The sequence below is a fragment of the Mya arenaria genome, chromosome 6 (genome assembly GCF_026914265.1).
Source record: "Mya arenaria isolate MELC-2E11 chromosome 6, ASM2691426v1".
In the NCBI taxonomy this organism is placed as follows: Eukaryota; Metazoa; Mollusca; class Bivalvia; order Myida; family Myidae; genus Mya; species Mya arenaria.
The window spans coordinates 47,831,271-47,847,953 of NC_069127.1; the positions used below are offsets into that span (position 1 = coordinate 47,831,271).

General features: G+C 36.2%; 1 protein-coding gene across 2 annotated transcripts in view; it reads left to right on the plus strand.

Moving 5' to 3' along the window:
- The window catches only part of LOC128236988 (putative inhibitor of apoptosis), a 58,146-nt gene extending 42,129 nt beyond the window's left edge, over positions 1-16,017 (plus strand). For both annotated transcript variants that reach the window (XM_052952153.1, XM_052952154.1), the window contains exons 4-7: positions 4,464-4,575; positions 5,364-5,669; positions 8,658-8,731; positions 8,873-16,017. In XM_052952153.1, the coding sequence (XP_052808113.1) occupies positions 4,464-4,575; positions 5,364-5,669; positions 8,658-8,731; positions 8,873-8,995 (615 nt within the window). In that variant the 3' untranslated portion in view covers positions 8,996-16,017. The remainder of the gene's footprint in view (positions 1-4,463; positions 4,576-5,363; positions 5,670-8,657; positions 8,732-8,872) is intronic.
- Positions 16,018-16,683: the final 666 nt, after the last annotated feature.

Below are 16,683 nucleotides of genomic sequence, written 5' to 3' on the forward strand. Positions count from 1 at the left end.
GGGGGGGGGGGGGTCATGGGTATTCTCTATATGTTTATAGTTAAAACTTCAAAAATCTTCTCCTCTGAACTTACTTGGACTAGATCTTAGATATTTGGCATGATTCATCGTCTAGTGGACCTTTGCAAAGATTGTTTCAAATTATGGCCTTGGGGTCAAAATTGGCCCCGCCCCGGGGGGTTAGGGTATTCTCTATATGTTTATAGTTAAAACTTCAAAAATCTTCTCCTTTGAACTTACTTGGACTGGAGCTTAGATATTTGGCATGATTCATCGTCTAGTGGACCTCTACAATGATTGTTTAAATTATGGCCTTGGAGTCAAAATTGGCCCCGCCCCCTTGGGGGGTCATGGGTTTTCTCTATATGTTTATAGTGAAAACTTCAAAAATCATCTCCTCTGAACTTACGTGGCTTAGAGCTTAGATATTTGGCATGATTCATCGTCTAGTGGACCTCTACAAAATTTGTTCAAATTATGGCCCTGGGGTTAAAATTGGCCACACCCCGGGGCTGATGGGTTTTCTCTTATATGTGTTATAGTGAAAACTTAAAAAATCTTCTCCGAACTCACAAAGACAAGTAACGTCTTAATTTAAACTGGATAACATATTTAGTACACATACATATTTTCAATATGGGCCACATACAACATTTAATAACAAATATACATATATAGGTACACACGTAAAATCAAGTAGTGACAAGAGCTTAGATATTTGGCATGATATATCATCTAGTTGACTTGTACCAATATTGTTCAATCTTTGGCCCTGCGGTCAAAAAATGGCCCCACCCGGGCGGTCATGGGTTTCCTAATATATGTATATGATGAAAACTTAAAAAATCTTCTTCTCCGAAACCAAAAGGCGAAGGCCTTAGATATTTGGTATGAAGCATCGTTTATTGAACCACTATTAAGATTGTTCAAACTTTAGCCCTGGGGTCAAAATTGGCCACGCCCCGTGTTCATAGGCCTAGGTTTTCAATATTTGTATATAATAGAAGCATAAAAAAAAATTCTCTCCGAATTCACAAGGACTAGAGCTATTTGGCATAATACATCATTAAGTGGACCTCTACCTTTATTGTCCAAACTTTGGCATTGGGGTAAAAATGACCCAGACTTCTAAAAAACCTTAACTACTTTGAACCATCCAGATTTCTTATCAAACCAATGTGCAATATATGACAGGTGAGCGATTCAGGGCCATTTGGCCCTCTTGTTAGTTATCTCCCCTGAAACTTCCCGAATCTGGGATATTTGTGAATTTCAATTGCTGCTTTTTTATTTCATTTCTTGAAATTTACCTGAAGATTTAATTCTCAACCTGGGTCATATCTTTCCATGCCATGAACTTTTTTAATTTGTCAATAATAAAGCTACAACAATTCTACCTTCTATCAGCACATTGTAATACAGTTTCTGTATTTTCATAGAAAATGGGGATATGAGCAGCATCCATCGCTTCAAGCGATATTCTTGTTGCCCTTTGTTACTTTTTCTTGTCTGGAGCATAATTTGAAAACTACCATTTAACAAGAGCTGTCACAGTATGTGACGAATGCCCCCGAATGTGACATTGACCTACAAACAAGGTCAGTACATGAAAAGTTGATCTTGCCTTTATGTGTCTAATACATATGGCAAGTTATTTTAAATTTCCTCTGAACATAAAAAAATACCACCCATACTTGACAACCTACACTGTTATGTCCTTATATTCAGAATTCCCTTGTGAATAAACACTTAGTGTATCTTTCACCTTAGAGGTAGGGACATGGGTCTTGCACAGGACACATCGTCTTCGTATGTGGAACACATGTAGCAAGTTATTTTAAAATCTGTCCTTACAAGGGAAAGTTACAGCCCAGACACGACAACCTATACCCTATGTCCTTGTATGCAGCACTCCATTGTGAATAAACACTAAGTGTGACCTTGACCTTTGAGGTAGGGACACGGGTCTTGCACACAACACGTCGTCTTGGTATGTGGAACACATGTGGCAAGTTATTTTAAAATCTGTCCATACAAGGGAAAGCTACAGCCTGGACACGACAACCTATACTCTATGTCCTTATATGCAGCACTCCATTGTGAATAAACACTACGTGTGACCTTGACCTTTGAAGTAGGGACACGGGTCTTGCCTGCAACACGTCATCTTGTTATGTGGAACACATGTGGCAAGTTATTTTAAAATCTGTCCATACAAGGGAAAGCTACAGCCCGGACACGACAACCTATACTCTATGTCCTTATATGCAGCACTCAGTTGTGAATAAACACTAAGTGTGACCTTGACCTTTGAGGTAGGGACACGGTTCTTGCACGCGACACGTCGTCTTGGTATGTGGAACACATGTGGCAAGTTATTTAAAAATCTGTCCATACAAGGGAAAGTTACAGCCCGGACACGACAACCTATACTCTATGCTTATGTGCAGCACTCTATGGTGAATAAACACTAAGTGTGACCTTGACCTTTGAGGTAGGGACACGGGTCTTGCACGCGACACGTCGTCTTGGTATGTGGAAACATGTGGCAAGTTATTTTAAAATCTGTCCATACAAGGGAAAGTTACAGCCCGGACACGACAACCTATACTCTATGTCCTTATATGCAGCACTCCATTGTGAATAAACAATATGTGTGACCTTGACCTTTGAGGTAGGGACACGGGTCTTGCACGCGACACGTCATCTTGGTATGTGGAACACATGTGGCAAGTTATTTTAAAATCTGACCATTCAAGAGAAAGTTACAGCCCGGACACGACAACCTATACTCTATGTCCTTATATGCAGCACTTCATTGTGAATAAACACTAAGTGTGACCTTGACCTTTGAGGTAGGGACACGGTTCTTGCACGCGACACGTCGTCTTGGTATGTGGAACACATGTGGCAAGTTATTTTAAAATCTGTCCATACAAGGGAAAGTTACAGCCCGGACACAACAACCTATACTCTATGTCCTTATATGCAGCACTCCATTGTGAATAAACACTAAGTGTGACCTTGACCTTTGAGGTAGGGACACGGGTCTTGCACAGGACACGTCGTCTTGGTATGTGGAACACATGTGGCAAGTTATTTTAAAATCTGACCATTCAAGAGAAAGTTACAGCCCGGACACGACAACCTATACTCTATGTCCTTATATGCAGCACTTCATTGTGAATAAACACTAAGTGTGACCTTGACCTTTGAGGTAGGGACACGGTTCTTGCACGCGACACGTCGTCTTGGTATGTGGAACACATGTGGCAAGTTATTTTAAAATCTGTCCATACAAGGGAAAGTTACAGCCCGGACACAACAACCTATACTCTATGTCCTTATATGCAGCACTCCATTGTGAATAAACACTAAGTGTGACCTTGACCTTTGAGGTAGGGACACGGGTCTTGCACAGGACACGTCGTCTTGGTATGTGGAACACATGTGGCAAGTTATTTTAAAATCTGACCATTCAAGAGAAAGTTACAGCCCGGACACGACAACCTATACTCTATGTCCTTATATGCAGCACTCCATTGTGAATAGACACTAAGTGTGACCTTGACCTTTGAGGTAGGGACACGGTTCTTGCACGCGACACGTCGTCTTGGTATGTGGAACACATGTGGCAAGTTATTTTAAAATCTGTCCATACAAGGGAAAGTTACAGCCCGGACACGACAACCTATACTCTATGCTTATATGCAGCACTCTATGGTGAATAAACACTAAGTGTGACCTTGACCTTTGAGGTAGGGACACGGGTCTTGCACGCGACACGTCGTCTTGGTATGTGGTACACATGTGGCAAGTTATTTTAAAATCTGTCCATACAAGAGAAAGTTACAGCCCAGACACGACAACCTATACTCTATGTCCTTATATGCAGCTCTCCATTGTAAATAAACACTAAGTGTGACCTTGACCTTTGAGATAGGGACACAAGTCTTGCATGCCACACGTCGTCTTGGTATGTGGAACACATGTGGCAAGTTATTTTAAAATCTGTCCATACAAGGGAAAGTTACAGAGCCGGACGGACGGACGGACGGACGGTGCGATTTTAATATGCCCACCTTTGGGGGCATAAAAAGTATAAAACTTCATACAACTTCATACAATGGCAAAGCATTTATTTATTGTTGAAATTCTAGAAATAACAATTGTATAAATGTTAGAATACATGTTGATTTAATTATGTACAGGCCACCCCTAAAACTAGAGGTACATGTAATATGGTACAACCAATTTTAAATGTCACCAAAACAGAATAAATTGTATCCTGGAACCCAGCAGCTGAAATCCACTATGGTAACACATAACAGTATTTCTGCCGTTCAAGATCTGGATGTAAACGTAAATTCATATACAGTACATACATACTTCTGTAGATACATGTGCGTACTCTACTACATGTTCATACTACATTTCTCATACTCCTTTTTGCACTTCTGTAGACTGGTGAGGTAGTGTCTGGTAATGACAATCTGCTGCAGAACCCACATGTGTTGGCCGTGCTGCACCAGGGATACACCCCCGAGCAGGTTGAGGAGGTCTACCGAAGACATGGTGAGTCATCTTAAAAATAACATGATGTATAGTTTATGAATCACCACATCATAAATATATATACATAAATATATGCTGATTTCTTAAAAAAATGACATTTTATATTTTGCAAAATTCAGAATGATTAAAATTGACCCAACTGCAAAAGTTATGCACAAACAGATGTTGCTTTATAATAAGTAGATATACAACAAAGTACAGAATTACATGAGTTTTGAATATGATAATTATTATTTCGAACAAAACCCATTATTGCAGCTCTATTCTTGTATATCGGACATGTGTTTCCGGTCATGTGACCAGTGCTGATGAGTCACGCGCAACAACGCGCCACTTTAAATTTCTTAAATGTATGGTTTATGAAAAGTATATTATGCCATTTCAATAAAGCGCAATCAAAAATATAAGTATGCAAGACTTTTAATTAAAATTGAAAATAAATTATCGTTAAAACGCGATTTTTAGAGGAACAATATTACGTCAATAAAGATTTAAAATTACTGCGCTTTTTGACTTCAGTAAACAACGTCGAACGCGCGTTTTGGTGAAATGTACAAAAGTGCGTTTTCTACGTCAAATTTTCCACAATTTCATAATTTTAGGTATGCAAGAAAAAATGTCAATCATGGGTTTCGGGTACGGATAGAAAAATCCGACCCTCGGGCACGCTGCGTGACCGGTAACTTGGCAAGCCTCGTTACCGGCTTATGCGCTTGCCCTCGGGTCGGATTTTTCTATCCGTACCGGAAACACATGATAGATACTTATAATGTGTGAATGTTGGATAGGTGAGAATGTGCTGGTGAATGCCCTCAAGCTGATAGAAGCCATAAAGCGGACCAGGTATGAGAGAGAGCAGGCCCTGCAGAACACCAACAGGCAGGACAACAATTCCATCATCAGCAGCAGCAGCAGTCTACCTGAGCCAAGTGTTATGATGTCAGAGAGCCATGGTGTCGTTGCCCAGGCTTCAGAAGATGTGGAGATGGGAGAAATTGAGGAAAACCCACCCAGCTCTGAGAATAGGATGCTGCACAACAGGAGTCTGAATTCGATTGTTCGACCTGAAAGTTCTTGCTCTAGTGGATCTCTTGGTGAGAAAAGGAGCTTATATTTATTAATAATATACACATACACAGGTGTTATACTATATCATATCCGATGTAAGTAAGTAAAGTTTTATGATTTATAGAGTCACTGACAATTAAGTGTGGCTCAATTCTGTTATCACAGGTGATTGTCAATGACCAGGCATTGCCTTTCTGTCATCAATGTAAATTTGAAATGTAAATGTCTTTGTTAATTTAATTGCCTCTGTCTACAATCAGTTGTTATAATTTTTTAGCTTGTCTGAAAAAATATGTCAGGGTATTATCTTAGTGTGGGCATTGTCACTGTATAGCAAAAATCTTAACATTAGCCATAACTCCAAACACGTTCCAAGGTATTCAAATAAAACTTAGTACACACGCTGTCAGAGACGATACATACATTTATAGCAAGGGCCATAACTCTCAGCCTCTGACTTCTATAACTGTTGAGTTTTGCCCCTTGTTGGACTGAATGCTAGACAAGCAATGGTGTTTGCACCAGTGTGCTTTTTATATTTGTTTCATATACATACAGATGAAATCTGTTGTCGACTTTGTCAGGACCTAGGAAAAAAAGTCAAGATAACGAACATGCGACACATCCGAATTACAAAAAAGATAACCAATCCCAACACATTTGAGCCCAATTTAAGTCCGATGTTATAGATAGATAGATAGATAGATAGATTTATTCGTGCATATATATGTCATTGTAACAAACCAAATATCTCATAAAGTTATAACACAGACTGATTAACAAAGTATTAGTGATGATATCTATACTAAAGCACAACATCATTAGAATGCTTTGGATACATACGTGCGTTAACAAAGATTTAATTCAATGTGACAAATATATAACACAGGATAACCCATTAAAGTTATTCAACTTATTTCCAATGGGGTCCTTATGACAAATATAATTATTTGCCAAGATCTCAGTTATAAGCTGTTTAAATTAGGTTTACTTATACAAAAATAACATGCATGTACTCTTGACCAGTTAAAGAATGATTAAATGTTTGATATCGAACTTTTACAGTTATAATGCAACCGACTGTTAAAACCATATGACACTTTAGCATAATATGACAAAAATCTTTGTACTGATATGCAAGATTAAATGAATAACAATTAATAAAAAAGGAAATCTTCCATTTCTGCACATTTCATACCTACAATGAGATGTGATTTCACTTCTTTTTTAAAAGTATTCTTATTTTTCAATTCTTTTAACTTTATTGGAAGACTGTTCCAGTCCTGGATTGCTTGATAAAAGAAAGTATTTAATATAAAACTGTCAGCCTGTGGCACTTTAAAATTTCCAGCACTATGTCTACTGTTGTAAGAATGTGTGGATGAGACTAAAGTAAAATGTTCATGTAAGTATGATGGGCATTTGCTATTAAAGATTTTATGTACATGGTTTAGTCGTAGTTGCTTTATCCTATTTTCTATATTAAGCCATCCAATATCACTGAAAGCCGAGACTTTCAGGGAAGTTCTACAATCATAGCCATAAATAAATCTGACAACTTTGTTCTGAGTGACCTGTAATCTGTTCTTGAATTGTTTACATATACCACTGTACCAAGATGTCGATGCATAGTCAAAATGGCATTGTATTAAGGAGTTACATAACAATCTTCTTAGATTCATATCTAAAAAATGATTTTGTCTATATAAAAATTTTAGCCTAGAATTAACTTTACTGACAATATTGTTAACAATAGATGCAGCACTGAGATCATTGTCCAGTATATTTCCAAGATATTTAACATCCGCAATTGAATGGTCGTGTTATATAATGCCGTCGTGAAAACAGCAAACTTATTATTTAAAAATAAAATGAATTATTTATGTCAAATTTATTTAATGCACGTTTATTGATTACACAAACACAGATATAAATCAATCACATACATTTGTACATGGTAAAAAACGATATAGCACATATGACAAGAACTTTGATAAAATAGAACATTTGTGATTCGTGATAATTATACACAGCAATATATATAGCAAATCTAAAAAAATACATTTAAATTGGTTTGAAAAAGGCTTTTATGCCCGCTTGTTTTCTACATGCAGTGTAGAGAATTTTTTTTGTTACATAACTGTTGTCGAATTTCCCCATGATGTCATCAGCATCCTTGTGCGTTTCAAGAACATTTAACACGAGCTGGAGCAATAAATGTCTCTTTTAATCAAAAACATAAACAAACTACTTAAATTATTCACACTTACCTATTATCCTCCAATTATGACAGTTTATTTTGACACGCAAGGTAATTTAGCAACATGTCGCAAACTGTCATGAATTTTTTCACACCTACAAATAAAATGTGTGAAATTCAACCACAGAGACTGAAATAGGGGTTCGACATAGCGAAAAAAATCACGATAGAAAAATCGACATAAGCAGAAATATTCTATAGAATAAGAAGGAATAAATACGGGACTGGGGAAAAAGTTTGACACAACCGGAAAATCAAGATATCCGATGTAGTCATAGCAAGTTTGGACTGTATACATAAACATTTATTAATCTTTGTTATATATTCTACTTTAAGCAATAATGTTATAAACCATAACATTTTAAATAAAAGGACAGAATACAAACATGATTTGTCTCACTAATTTTAGTGTTGATCATATTAATATGACCCAAAGGGCAGACTTTAGTAATCAGACTGTCTTCCTGTCTGTCCAAGGGGTTTGCAATCGATACTTTCGGACGCTTAGACACAGTGACCTCAATGTTGGTAGGCAGGTTTATTATGACCAGAAAATGAACCCTTTTGATTTTGAGGTCAGTAGGTCAAAGGTCAGGTTTGTGGTGACCATAACTTTAAAATCATTTCCAATCAATAACTGAAGGCTTGTGGCCAGGGACCTCAAACTTGGTTGACAGGTTGGTCATTACCAACAGATTGTTTGTTTGGGATAATAAATAAACTTGAGTGATACCTATGAATTACCTTGTTACAGAGTTAGAATCTGTGTTGGAAGAAAACAAGAAGTTAAAGGACCAACAGCTGTGCAAAATATGTATGGACAAGGAGGTGGGTATTGTTATGCAACTTGTCTTTTGTTGTTGTTTGTACATGCAATCCTATGACAATGGTAACTTGAAATTGAAACATTAATTGGTTTTACTTTTCTTGATTAGTGATGATAATTACATGTCCATTTTAAACCTCCAGGTATGCATCACGTTTCTGCCGTGCGGACATCTGGCCACATGCCTAGACTGTTCCACCTCCCTGCACGAGTGCCCAATGTGCCGCAGGAAAATTGAGGACAAAGTCCGCACGTACTGGTCGTAAAACTTGTTAACCTTTCCAAAAAGCTGGGAAGCTGGTTTTTACAGTGTTGCGCTTGCACATTAAACCAGAAAACACGGTCACTGGGTGGAATGGTGTAGTGGTATAGGTGTCACCCATGGGTTTCTGAGCTTGAGCCCTACCAGTTGAACTTCCTCTTAGCCTCTGTAAAGGGATACCAGTACTGCCATGCGTTCAGTAAATGTGTTTGCAGCAAACGTTTGCTGTTGGGTTCTCCGCTTGCAGTGAATGGGCTGCATTGCAACAGGCATACAAAACCAAACAGTCTGATAATGTTTGGTTAACGCTAGCCCTACTGAATGCATTGCTGATGTCAGGCCAAAACCAGAGCATGATACAATCAGCTTATTGCTTGCTCCTGTTGTAGCGTTGCCTTTGACCTAATTTAGATGGTGTAGTGGTAAAGTTGTATCAAAGGGGTCCCAGGTTTAACCATTAGTAGCTATAAGTTGTCCTGGCCTGTACTTAGGTACGAGCTCTAGATTTAGTAAATAGGAAACACTTTATTTTGATATCAGTTAACCTTATCAAAATGTAAGTTAACCTTATCAAAATCATAGTCATAGCCCTTAATTTAAATATTCATTTTTACTAGGGATGGCAACGAGTAGTAAAATTAATACTCGAGTACTCGGACAATCGTTCGATCGAGTACTCGGGTACTCGATTACTCGGAAAAATTGATTGTGTTGCAAAGACAAGATTGTGTATACATGTATCGTTCATGGCGTATATTGTGCATTGGTCGTATTATTGGTCATTTTCACCTTTAAAGTAAACTTTCATTACGTATTTTAACAAAAAATGATATAAAAAGAAAACACATGTTGTTTCAGGCTTTTAATTTGTCTTATTCGTTTCATTTTATACAAGTTTGCACTGCAGAAATGAACAACAATCAGCAATACAATGAACGAAAATTAATAGCATACATAAAAATAGTGAACGAAATTCAATACGAAGTTCAGTTGTTCAGTTGTTTACTCTACAACTTAATTTTTTTTAAATTATAGTTTTTCGTACTGTGTAATTGTTGTTTACATCATTAATATTCATAATTCTTGATTTAAAATATCAACCAATCAATTGTGATAATCATTGCAAAAATAGTTAAAATACGCCCATTAAGAAATCAATTCTCAATACTCTTTCGCTCGTTAGCGTCCATTGTTTGGTGAACAATAGAATTGTGTAGGTGAAAGTACCGCTATCAAAACTTCGCTAATTGACATCAGTGCTAATTTGAAATAGGGGTCCTTTGTTCACAGTTTACAACTATCACAACAACTGTCAACCATTTGATTGAGGTCAATTGTGTACAAAGCGGGGATTAGAGGGACCGTAAATTGTCCTCTTGGCAACTAACCAGATCTGATATTTTGTCTGTAAATTGTGTATTTGGTGATTTTTTATAGATTTTTTTTTTTTCCGAGTACTCGAGTAGTGATTTGGTACTAGAGTACTCGGACGTTCGATCGAGTACTTAAATACTCGGGTACTCGTTGCCATCCCTAATTTTTAAACATGTATTGCAAATGCCACAAATTTGTTAGATTTATTGCAAGACCTCATAGATTTACTAATTATGTAGATTTTTCTGGATAATCATGTGAGTACTACAAATTTACATTGTTTCATCATTACCCAGGACTAAGTACTTATGCATGGTTTATATTAGGAGTACAAATAAGTCGTTTTTAAGGGGCAGTCACACAAGAGGAACTGTTTTTCTAAATGAAAACCTACTGAGACATTTAAACACATAAAACAAGTCTGACAAAAACAATTTTCAGATAAGTTCAGACTGTGAAGGGTTAGGCTTTTCTTTATGACTGTGATGAATAAACAATTGATATCAGATGATACGATGATTGTTATGAAAGTCCCTGTGTATTATTTACCATCAAGTACTTATAGATATCACAGCACAAATCAGCATATTTACCCCTTAATACATATTAAAGTTGGTCAGAATGAGGTCATAAACATTGTTTTTGTTGACCAAAATTATGTGCGAAAGTACTTTGACTGTCGTTAGTTTATAACTGTGCCTTATAAAGTTACCATCAATTAAATAATCAATTTAAGATGCTAACATTTTAATTAAAGTTAATATTAAAACAAGTTTTAAATGTGCTTTTTTACAAAACCCATATCTAAAGTATTAAAACTAGCTTTTTTTTTATCTTAATTGTTATCTTCCTTGTAAGTTTCAGTCAGTTTCAGTTTCACATACAAGATAAAGATTTTAAGGGATGATTGTATGTATGCTTTCATGTTCTTAGCCTTTATTGATTACTTGTAGTTATTTTTAACCATGTTTATTTATTTTTATCCTGTTTCTGATGTAAACAGAGGAAATATCTTGAGTTTATAAAATCCAGAGTCAGTGATATAAATTGCATGTTGAATATTTTTGTATCAGGTGTATGGTAATAATGTGTTTTATGGAAAACCAATGATGTATAGAGTTGTTTTTGAATTCAATACTTACACTTGTTGACAATTGGGTATTTACACTTGAAAATATTAATGTTTCATATAATATAAAAATATTTGAAGTACATGTGTAATCAATAGCAACTCGAAGTGAAATGATGATTGGATAGATATAAACATATCCTGACACTACTCAACAATTATTTATCATGTATAAATTTGTAGCAATTAATATGATGTTGTGATTGTTGCTTTTACTAATTGTTCATCTGTAAACTAGAATTCCACAAAATTGGTAGTGTCATCTTTCAGCTGAGCACCCAATGTTGTCAAACCAAATTTATTACCAATCTGAATGCCACAACCTTGACCTAGAAATCAAAAAGGTCATCTACTGGTCATGGTCAGGAATATTAATGTTTGAGAATCTGAGGGTCACGAGTTCTGGATATATAGCTTTTTTTTTAGAAGGTCACAATGACCTTGACCCCAAAATAAGTCAGATGATCTAATCACCATGGCAGTATGCATTTTAAGTTTGACGGCTCAAACCATCTTTCACAAGTTATTGATTGGAAACTGTTTATCTAGTATATTTCACCATGACATACTGGCCCAGTGTTTGCTTAGCTCATTTTTTTGACACTTAAATGCTCATTAACTGCTTAAATTATTCATACATATTTTGATGTAGAATACAGTCGAAACTCGTTGGCTCGATATCTCATGGCTCGATATCCTCGTTGGCTCGAACCAAATTAAAAGGACCGATTTTTATTTACTCTTTGTTCATATAAATTTTGATCGGATGGCTCGATATCTTGAGGGTCGATATTTCTCCAAGCGCGAAGTCGTTTTCGCGGTCCAAAACAAGAATTTCACACTTTGATTTGTTTGCTTGGGTCGATGACATTTTCGCGAGTTCAGTTAAGAATCTCACAACTTGATTTGTTTGATTGGCTTCATTTAGCACAAGGCGCTAATCGATTAAAATTGCTTGACTGGTATTATAATTATTATCGAATTTAAATGGTTTAACAGTTATTGTTATCCATCCCTAAATTACTATGCATTTTGATTTAACTTTTAAGCTATGTTTGTGTTACCCACTGTTTACAATTGCTTGTTTTCGCATAAATGTATTTTTATTATTAATAAAATGATATTTTCTAATAATCGAATAAGTCATATTACGAAATTTAGGGTGCGTAACTATGCCCAATAAATACTCTTCCTTCTCTTGCGGAGATAGCGTAGCCAATAACAAACGAGGTAAATAAGACTTTATGTAACAAATGAAAAAATAACATTCTTGGCTCGATATTCTCGAGGCTCGAAGTACTTTGGCCGGTCCCTAGAATATCGAGCCATCGAGTTTCGACTGTATACAGATTTAATATATGGAAATTTGTGTTTAGTGAAATAAAAACCACATGAACATTTTCAAAAAGGTAGCAATTATATATATTATCAAGCTAGATTCCAAAGCGAGGATACTTCCCTTTTATTGCCTTTTAGGTATAGCTAAGAAATAAAAAAGTGCCATTAAAGATGAAAACTATCTGATGGTATGTATATACAGATCTGCTCTGAGGTTTGTCCTGTTATTTTTTTAAAGCTTACAATATAGTTAAAATATTACATTTCCGCTCAAACTACAATAAATTACTTCCTCCTTTTCATTGTGTTTCAAAGTTGTTTGTAATGACTGATGTATTATTGTGTTAACTATTTATTTATCATGTGCAATAAACATATTCTATTAAGTTCTTGTGTGATTTTATGAGTGAGGCCACATTTTATTCTAGTATAGCACAAGGGTAGAATTGCTGGTGGGGTTGTTGCAGTTATTTCAGATTCCAATGAATTTGATGTATGTAATCAAATTATGGTTGACTGATTTGGTTTTTGTATTCAAGTGTAGTGGTATAGTGTAGATAAATTCCATATTGTAAAAATGTTTACAATATTACACAAACCTTTTTGCACTATTCTGCTTGCCAGTTCTTTATTATTCAGGGTACGTCAAAAGTCACTTTAATTTGGCCATAACATACAATTCGTTCAAGAAATTTTAATGAATTTCTGTAGAATCTGTAGAATGTGCGTTTCCAATATGGCTTCAAATTGTGTTTTAATATCATATTTTTCACTCTGAAAAATGTCACTTTGTCTGACATTTTCTCTACTATTTGTTCATAAAAAACCTAGGGTAGGGTGGGACCTGGAGACCACTTCTTAGTATATTTTCATCTTTATATGGAAATGATCCAGAGCTTAGAATGGTTCGATCAGAATTGACACACTTAGTAAAGATATTTAAATAATTGGCGTTAATAATTACGAAGTTAATTGTCAAATACTGACAAAGAACGCGGTTATAATAATTATGAATTTACAGTTTGCACTTTTATTTGATGGTGTGAAACGAGTTACAATGTGTATTCACTTCCGTATTAATTTTCAAAGTGCACGGCTTTATACTTCTACGAACGGATATTTACATTGCATTGTTCGCGATATTCTTTTTCGCGAATTTTGATTATGGCTGACAATAAAACAAATTGGAAGTGTTTGACGATAAAAGAACCTGTCACGTGTATTAAATTTTAGGAAAACGTTGGTACTGCAAGAAGAACTGTGGACGGACTCAAATTAATTTCTTGCCTATGCTGACAATTCAAATCCAAACATTAAAAGAAAATTAAGGAATTCATTAACTTGTGTATTCATGGCTTTTGATTCACAGAGTGACATGCTTGGCATGATTATGTCCTCTCAATGTAAATGCACTTTAAATTAGACAGAAGTGACGCAAATGAAAATGACGGAATACTTTAAACATTGAACTTAAAAATGTACATGTAGTTGTGTGAACTCATTTTAGTTATGCCCCCCTTCGAAGAAGAGGGGTATATTGCTTTGCACAGGCATGTCGGTCGGTCGGTCGGTCGGTAGACCAAAGCTTGTCCGAGTGATAACTGAACAATTCCTGGACGTATGGTCATCAAACTTCACATGAAAGTTGGGCCTGACCAGTAGATGACCCCTATTGATTTTGGGGGTCAAAGGTCAAGGTCACAATGACCTTTAATGGTAAAATAATTTTAAAGCTTGTCCGAGTGATAACTCAACAATGCCTGCACCCATGGCCCTCAAACTTGACATGGAGGTTGGGCCTGACTAGTAGATGACCCCTATTGTTTTTGGGGGTCATCAGGCCAAAGGTCAAGGTCACAGTGACCTTGAAAGCAAACTTGACAATTCTTGGACCTATGGTCATCAAACTTGACATGGAGGTTGGGCCTGACCAGTAGATGACCCCTATTGATTTTAGGGGTCAAAGGTCAAGGTCACAGTGACCTTGAAAGCATACTTGACAATTCTTGGACCTATGGTCATCAAACTTGACATGAAGGTTGGGCCTGCCCAGTAGATGACCCTTATCAACTTTGGGGGTCATCAGGCCAAGGTCAATGTCACAGTAACCTTTAACGCAAAAAAGTTAACAAATCTTCCCCCACTGATATCTCAACAATGCCTGAACCTATGATCATTAAACTTGACATGAATGTTAAGCCTGGCCAGTAGATCACCCTTATTGATTTTAGGATTCATAGAGCCAAAGGTCAAGGTCACAGTGATCTTGAATGGTAAAAGGTTGTCCAAGTGATAACTCAACAATGCCTGAACCCATGGCCTTCAAACTTGACTTGGAGTTGCATCTGACTTGTAGATGACCCCTTATGATTTAAGGAGTCATCGGGTCAAAGGTCAAGGTCACAGTGACCTTGAACGAAAAAAACTTGTCTTGTGATAACTTGACAATGCCTGCACCCATGGCCCTCAAACTTGACATTTAGGTTTCTGGTGACCAGCTGATGACTCTGGATTTTGAGTTCATAGAGTCAAAGGTCATAACACACTTTATCCTCACACTTTAATGGTCATAATCTTAAAACAGCAACAAATCAGCTGTCATTTCGGTCCATGCATATTTCATTCAATTGTCCATATAATCCGGACAACATGGCGCTCAGGGGGGCATAATGTTTGACAAACGTCTCTTGTTTTTTATGTTTTTGCTATGTATTAATTTTTATCTATTGCATTCTATTTGTAAATTTGCAATAATGTTTGTTTTCTACATTTATATTTAGTATTCAACTATCTTTAATGATACTGATACTGGTATATAATCGGCCTCTGTTTGAACAAAGCCAAAGTGTCAGGAAAGTTCAACCTGGACTAAGTGGCCACCTGTAGTAAGCAGCCACTTTTACCTTTTCCCAAAGGTGGCCACTTAATACAGGTTTGACTGTACAACTGTTTCATGATTTGTTAGGCGTTATTAATCCATGTTTGTCATATAAAACATAAATTGTTTATGTTTTGTGCTTCATTTTATGTTTAAAATTTGTATTCTGATTGTTGTTGACAAACTGCAATGCAAGTGTAATATTGAAAACATGAAATTCCATGCCACTGTATGCTTTTGTTATCTTACTATACTTGTGTTATGTGTTACATAATTTTAAGAGATAAATCTACATAAACCATAAATAATTTAACTGTGTTTATGAAATTTCCCCTTTTTTGTTTCAAGTTTTCATTTAAAGCAAAATATTGCCTTCCGACGTAGCATTTATGACACAATTTATCAGGTGGTATACACACTGATACTGTTTGCAAATGTCCATTGAATTTCAAGTCAAGTTTGCCAATCTTCATAGACATCAAAGGAAACCGACTGCAGCTGTTCGTGATTTGGCATAAACTGGTGTCAAATCACAACAAACCAACTACTAATAGGCTCATACCCCCGCAAAGCCTCCATATATGTAGTTTGCAGGTTTCACATTAACCGCAAGAGTGGCACATTGAGAAACTTGGAAGTGCCAAAAATTTACTGTTGGAAACGGCTTTTGGGTTAGTACAAATCGTCTGTATCTTCAGTGCAAAATGGCCTAGTGATCATGCTTCATTATCTGTCAGAAAGACAACTACGCCTTGCCGAGTTTATTTACCAACATGTGTATTTGATCAAAGCATTTGATGATTTACAGCCAAGAACAGACATCCCCAGAAAGCACACATCTAAACATTGGGGATGAATTCTCATATTAACATCATTATCTTAACTTTAATTTCATGAAGTTAGAATTAAGATAATTAGCAACTGATAGAAAGGGCATGAAATAGTTTATTAGTCCTTTTAACAGGACAGTGGA